This window comes from Halyomorpha halys, unplaced genomic scaffold (genome assembly GCF_000696795.3).
Source record: "Halyomorpha halys isolate HHAL.00 unplaced genomic scaffold, Hhal_1.1 Scaffold634.1, whole genome shotgun sequence".
In the NCBI taxonomy this organism is placed as follows: Eukaryota; Metazoa; Arthropoda; class Insecta; order Hemiptera; family Pentatomidae; genus Halyomorpha; species Halyomorpha halys.
Genome location: NW_027109321.1, coordinates 527,998 through 535,537, shown reverse-complemented (window position 1 = coordinate 535,537; position 7,540 = coordinate 527,998). Strand labels below are relative to the sequence as shown.

The 7,540-nt window shown below is 36.5% G+C and overlaps 1 protein-coding gene across 1 annotated transcript in view; it reads left to right on the top strand.

Moving 5' to 3' along the window:
* LOC106684965 (gustatory receptor 68a) overlaps positions 1–7,526 on the top strand; it is a 69,128-nt gene extending 61,602 nt beyond the window's left edge. The window contains exon 4 of the mRNA XM_014427366.3: positions 6,781–7,526. Coding sequence (XP_014282852.1) covers positions 6,781–6,918 — 138 coding nt within the window. The 3' untranslated portion in view covers positions 6,919–7,526. The remainder of the gene's footprint in view (positions 1–6,780) is intronic.
* Positions 7,527–7,540: the final 14 nt, after the last annotated feature.

Sequence of the window (7,540 nt, the reverse complement as noted above, 5' to 3'; positions counted from 1 at the left end):
AGTTCTTGACCTGCTGAAGCTGTTGGAGCAACCTCACCAACTTCCATACTGTGACTACACCTCCATGTTGGATAACCTTCCTTTACTGTCTCTTAATTTGCTGTATTTCATGTGTGTCAATATTGCCAGATTTTTTCCTATTACAAGTTTCGTTTAGTAAACAGTAATTTACAGCTCATTCCCTCATCAGAAGCTCTTAAGTTTATTGTTGTAGTTCTTTGCATGATGAAGCTATAAAGTGTATTCTTGTAGGGCTTGTTCTGATGATGCTCTAAAGTATATGTGGGAAACCTCGCGAGACATTTTGAAAAACCCAATTAAAAAAATATATTACACAACTTACTCATACTCACAGAATCTAGTAAAACGAAGAACAGAAAGGCTTTGGCGTCGCAACAAAAGATTATTGCTTTTTTTTTTTGCTGCAATATTATTTATTTTAATATCCATGAATTTTAACTATATTTTAGTGATTTACTTATTTATTTTAACATATATGAATTTTATTGTATTTTAGTCAATTATTTTAACGATGGATGTGCAAGGTAATCTTGGAAGGGAAAAAGAATAAATAAAAAGAAAAGGGGTAAAAGTTAGAAAAGAATAAAAACGAACGAAGATGAATATGAAATCAAAGAAAAACATAGAAGTGGGTCAGACGATACGGGTTCTGAGAACTGGAGGGACAGTTCAAGAGGCAGTTGTTGTCTCTCTGATGTCTGTGGATACTACGGAGGGGGGTGAAACAGACTTTGTAAAAGTAGAATGGCCAGATGCAGAAGGGATAGTTTTAGGAAAGACAATCCCCATTGAAGTTGTTTTTACTCGTCCACAGAAGGCCAAGGCAGCATCACGGAGGCGGGCGGCGGACAACAAGACAAAAGCCCACGCCCTCAGGATAAGGGATAAGGTTTGTCATATATGTGGACTCTCTTTTAAGGGTGAAAGAGGACTCGGAACCCATATCGCAAAGAAGCATCCCAGGGAGGCTAATAATAACACACTGAGAGGAATAATTAGGAATGTAACAGGTCCTAAAAATGGAGAGGATGAAAAATCTAAAATAAAGGAAGACATTGCAAAATGGTCTGCTACCTTCAAAAGCCTACATGAGCAAAATACCACGAATACTGCGGATTTTGACGAGACCGTAGGCACGTTTCTAATATTTCTAAAGACGATCAATGCGGAACTGCCAAGCCCCCAGCACCCAGCCGTCAAATTTTACAAAATGAGGAAAAAAAATAAATCTAATATGGCGGACAAAGGTGCTGGAAAAGTATCAAATCCGCAGAGGGCCAATAAAGCAGACCGGAGTCGTCGGCAAGAGCAATATCAGTACGATGTTTCACAATACAACTATTACAACAGAAGAAAAAAAGTAGTGCAAAATATCATGATTGCCGACGCTCCTAAGCAATGTCCCTTAAAAGTAGCTGAAATTGAGAGGTATTATAAGATCCTTTTTGAAATCGAAAATCTCCGTAAGCGTGTGGAGTATGAAGAACAGGCCCCGATGCCGAATTTGATCTCAGTAGAAACTGAATCAATAAAGAAAGCCATAAAATCTACATCTTTAGATACATCGCCGGGGCCGGATGGTGTTTTAATCCGCACGATAAAGTTCTTTAATATAGCCCATATAATTAGGATAATTACGGAGATGATTAGGGGCCTCAAGGCGGGCCCTTGTCTTCGCTACTCAATCTGGCCATAGACCATCTATACCGCGACCTGTGTGAGCAAAACTTTGTAAGTAAATATGGATATAAGCTCAGTAGTGACCAAGGTTGTGTGGTCCTCACTGGGTTCGCGGATGACCAGGCGGTTTCAGCGTGCGACAAGGTAGCTGCGGAAAGAGTTATTGATAGCGTACAGAGGACGCTAAAAGAAATCGGTTTGCCATTGAATCCTCAAAAGAGTGTGGGCATCGTCATAAATAAAGGAGAGCTGGAATCGACGAAAGATGCACATTCTCGGGAGAGCTACAGTTCAACTAGGCTTCGGTGACAAAGTTGAATAAGAATCTGGATAAGCTCGTCACCTCGTGGTTGCTTAAGCCCGAGCAGAATGTCAACATTGTCAACCAATATGTGTTCCCGGGTCTTGCATACCCTCTCCAAACTGCTCCCCTCACACTGCTAACGTCCTGAAATCCTGGATGGCATGGACACAATGATTCGCAGAAGTGTTAAGCTGTTAGAGCCATTATAGGGCTCCCTGCGAACACCTCCACGGCGATGTTGTATGCTCCGAGGAGTTACAGAGATCTAGGCTTGATCCGCTGCCAATGGGAGGCTCCCCTTCAACACTGGTCCATTGCTCAGCGGCTGTCAAATGTACCCGATGGTCTGTTCCAGTCCACTTTTGATTGTTCAGCCGAGATTGCTGAATGTGCGGATGGATTGGGCGTTGATCAGGGGTATCGGAGTGTGAAAGCTCTACGACAGTCGCTACGTTAAAGTGCGTTCGAGGAATGGGCTAATTGCAGGGCCATTTCAAAGAGACCCCGTGAGAAAATAAGTTTATATACGATAAACAAATACTTACGGGCTCTGAATGGTCCAATGCCCTGAAATTTAATATAAATTATGCACCCCTACGTGGAGTCCCAGGTGTCAGTAGACAGGATAGAGAAGTTGGGTCCCTTTGTCGCAAATGCAACAGAGAGCCGGAAACACCAGCGGAAATGCCCCAACGACTCCCTCCTCATAACACGCCGACATCATAGAGTGAAATACGAATTAATGAAGCTCCTAAAAGAAAGAGATTTTGGCTGCTTTCACGAGGTCTACTGTGTAGATACGGATAAATCCACAAGATATGCGGATATAGTTGCTTTTTCTAAGAAGGGGAAGTCGGCAATCATTCTGGATCCCACCGTGAGATATGAAAATAACGACCTTGACCAGGCAAATAAGGTAGACAGGGAAAAGAAGTAAATCTACGATAAATATATCCCTTTCCTCAAGGAGAAGTTCCGTGAGGGCTTCGGAGAACGAGACTTCAACGTGAGAGGCCTCTGGTTCGGAGCCCGTGGAACGATTCCCAGCACAACTAGGAGCTTCATGGAGGAGCTTGGGGTCGATTTCCAGGATGTGGCTAGGATGACAGAGAATATAATACTTGACTCCCTGGGAATAATCCACCACCACATGCATGGAAATTAATGATTAGGGGAGTTATCCAGAGTAGGGATGGCATGCATGCATCGCATATCTTATTTGTTGTTTTATTTATTTATTACTTTATTATTTTTGATATTCTAATATTTGTTATATAGGGGAATTTGTTGATAAAATGAAATGAGGGTTGTAAAATAGAAGGGAAAGAAAAAAAGGAATAAATTGAAAAGCTTGTATTTAGTTTGTAGACTGGTATTAATTGTAAAAGAATACTGTGGAAAAAAAATGTTATCTTTCTATTATATTATATCATATAAAAATATGTAATTTATACATGTCCGATCACGGATTGATCAGTATGCTGTGTAATGTGGCAACCCGATGTATTTGGGCAGCATGAATGAATAAATTTATTTCTCTTCTCTACACTAGACGATTCTCGATCAATCCTTCATCTTGCCTATATAAGAAGCGGGTGGATGGCTCGAACTTTAGTTCTGTTCTATTTGAGCTACCAAGTTGATAACTTCGGCAAGCGATATCCTAGCAAAATGCTAGTGCAGTTTTTCTTTGTAACTGTGTGCGTCTTGTCTGCTTACTAATTATATTTTGTTATTAAGTTTATCAACAAATGTTGTTATTTAACAAAAAGTAAACGAAAATGATTTCTGGTGGAATTAAACGAAAATTAGATGCAGAGTGTCGGCAGTTTCAAGAAAAATGGACTGAAAAATTCTTTTTTATCTTGCCCAATGGTAAGCCTATTTGTTTGCTGTGTAATGAATCCATTTCAGTCATGAAAGAATTCAATATAAAGAGGCATTACTATAAAGGCATCAATATAAAGAGGCATTACTATAAAGGCATCAATATAAAGAGGCATTACTCAGCCAAGCTTCCTATGCTGCACTCACTGACCGGACAAATAGGAAAAGACAAAATCCAGAAGCTTACCACAAATTTGGTAAAACAGCAGCAAACGTTTCATAAACAAAGAACACAACATGATAATGTTGTGAAAGCTAGTTTTATAGTTAGTTCAAAATTAGCAGTAATTAAAACCATTGCCGAAGAAGAATTTAATAAGGAGTGTATGTTAGAAGTTTTCAGTGTCTTGAGTCCTGAAAAGAAAAATGAATTTGGAAAAAATAGTTTATCAAGATGAACTGTTGTCCGACGTTTAGAAATGATAGCTAATGATATAAAAACAAAATTGACTGACCGTATGGCTGGTTTTGAATTATTTTACATAGCATAAGACGAGAGCACCGATTTGTCCGAAACAGCTCAACTGGCTAGATTTATTCCAGGTGCTGAAAAAGAGTCAACTGTTACTGAGGAATTGCTTGCTTTATAGCCGCTAAAAGGAACCATTGCAGGGAAGGATATTTTAATGACATTCAAAAGGTGTTCACAAGTTTTGGCTTACTACGGTCAAAATTAGTTGGTATATGCACAGATGGTGCACCTTCTATGGTTGGCTTATGTAAAGGTTTCATGAATTTCAGAAATTTTGAATGAAAAAGCAACTGAATTAAATGTGAAAAAGATGATTTGATAGTCCTTCATTGCATAATCCACCAACAGAACTTGTGTTCTATGTCCATTCGACTCCAGGATGTTATGAATGTGGTTATAAAAACCATAAATTTTATTCGTTTCTGAGGGCTTAACCATCGTCAGTTCAAGGCGTTTTAGGATGAAATATCAGCCTAATATGACGACCTAACTTGTTATTGTGAAGTCAGATGGCTAAGCAAAGGGATAATGGAGAAAGGGTTTTACGAGCTTAGAAATAGATAGATAGAGATAGCAAATCTCCTGCAGATAAAAGATAAACCACTATTTGAATTAAGTGACCCAAAATGGATATGTGACTTAGGATATGTGATCTGGTTGACCTTACAGGCTATTTGAATGATTTAAATTTGAAACTTCAAAAACAAGGACAGTTAGTAAATGATTCGTACAGCCATTTGAAAGCGTTTCTGAACCAAATCAGCTGGTAGGAGGCACAAATGCTGTCAGGTAACAGTTACCATTTCACTACACTCTCTGCGTATGAAACTATTGCTATACTTAATATGCTGAAGAACTCAATTGCTGTCGGAACAATTTTACGATAGATTTAGCGATTTCAAAAACATGGAAGACTGTTTCAATTTATTTGCTACTCCAAAAAAAAGTTATGTACAAAATACTCTAATACCTTGCAAATGGAGTTGATCGAGATTCAAAAAAACTCACTCCTTAAATCTAAATTTGAATTTCCACAAAAAAATACATAAAAAAAAGGACCATTTTCCATAGCTTAGAAAATTCGCAAGAAGATTGATTTGTGCGTTTGGCAGTACTAATAAATGCGAACAGTTCTTTTCAATGGCGAAAGTTACTAAATCAAACCATCGTATACGGTTGACAAACGATAATTTGGAAAACTCTTTACGCCTTTGTATTAATGGAATTAATCCAAACACCGATGGATTAGTTTCCCAAATTCAAGCTCAGGTGTCTCATTGATTTCGGTGTCGCTATTTAACTTTCAAAGTTTGTAATAATTCTAAATTTAACGATTTAATTATAATGTTGTACCTATTTTGTTTTCATTTCATTTTGTTATTTTAATAAATTGTATTATAATAACAATGTCGTATTATTTCATGTCTGATATTTTTCGTTAATAATTACGAACATTACTTTAAAAAGCGGCCCGCGAACGTTTGCACATTAAAGTTTAGCCCATATTTCTAGGGTTGCCCATACCTGCTCTAAAGTGCATTCCTGAAGGCCTTGGGCTGACGAAGCTCTTAAGCGTATTCTTGTAGGGCCTGGTCTGATGAAGCTCTTAAGTTTATTATTGCAGTTCTTGGCGTCATGAAGTCTTCCCTTTTAATGTATATTTCAAAAATCTCTTAAACCTTTCGATTCACTAATTTGAACTCAAGTGGATATTTTTCCAGTTGGAATGTAAACTATTTCAGAAATTCATTTATTTTAATGTACTTTCAGTGGCTATAAGAAAAAAAAAACAGGCTATATTCGTCCAATAATGTAGTACATTTCTGCTTTATACTTTGACATATAGGTGGATTTCATCGAAAATGATAATGACCATGCGAACAAATCACATGTGTTACCATCCAGCATATCATAACTTGTGGATACTTCTCTAAAAGAAAAACGTTTTATTGTACATTATAGTGGTTGTTCGTTGATCCTATTTTATTAAAATTGTTTTTAGGCTTCTCTATAGAAAAAAGTTATCAAATGTTTTGCAATTTTACACCAACTAATAATAACCAAGTAACTGATAAATTTATGACCAACCTTAGCTCAGGTAAATTGTCAATCATTATAATTAATAGTGCTAATACAAATAAAATAGAACTAAGAAAAATATAATCTTAGTAACTCTTATTACATTTTTTTTAATATAATCATTTTTCTTCTGTAATAGGAAAATTTCATAATGAGATGCTGTTGCTAAGCAACGTTATGCTTATCATCTCATCATCTCTCTGGCATTGTTTAATTTCCTTAAAGTTAAAACCCATGAATTGATTTTTTATGAATATCAGACATATGGTTTATAATCCCATATTATCACATATTACATAATCCCAATCTATTAAAATTAAATTAAATAATGTTGCAGATGATAGCAGCCGCCACTACATATTTAGTGATACTTATTCAGTTTGGACAACCGAGATCAATGCCCACGCTCCCGACGAATTCACTCAAAAGCAGCGAGTACACGAATGCTACGAGCCCTTCAACTAGGATAATATAGACATTTAATAAGCTGCAATTATTAGTAATTTAGGGATATAAAATATGACGTATTGATTTTTGGAAATATACTTTTTACAGTAAATAGTGTTATTGCAGAGACCCAAGCCAGAAGGAAAGCACTATCTTGCAAGAATCAATATTGATTCCATTATGTTCTAATGACCTGATACAAGTACTTTTATATTTTCTAGAGCTAAAAGAAGTAAATCAAGTACCTGAAGGGGAGGAGAGATCAGATCAGATGTTTTTTATATCGATTAATAAAAAAACACTTAGATTTGGATTATTAATGAACCTTCGTGATCAACCTAGGAAAAAAAATACCTTCTCTTCCAAATTTTGAAGTTTTAAGTCTAGATATACTTAATTTTAGTGATTTTTTTTTTCAAGAGATGGCCACTTTACCTCTCATTTATAGACGGAATAATAAATTTCCCATCTGTAAATGAATTTGTCTTCTGGAACTCTATAGAAGTTACTAAAATTGGTTCATGATTTTTTAAAAACTATTTTGGCATTTAAAAAAATTAATTACCGAATATCCAAAAATTGGTTTACCGGATACCCTGTTCAACCCCATGTTGCAATTCCTTCTATATCGGCGAAACTAAAAACCAACT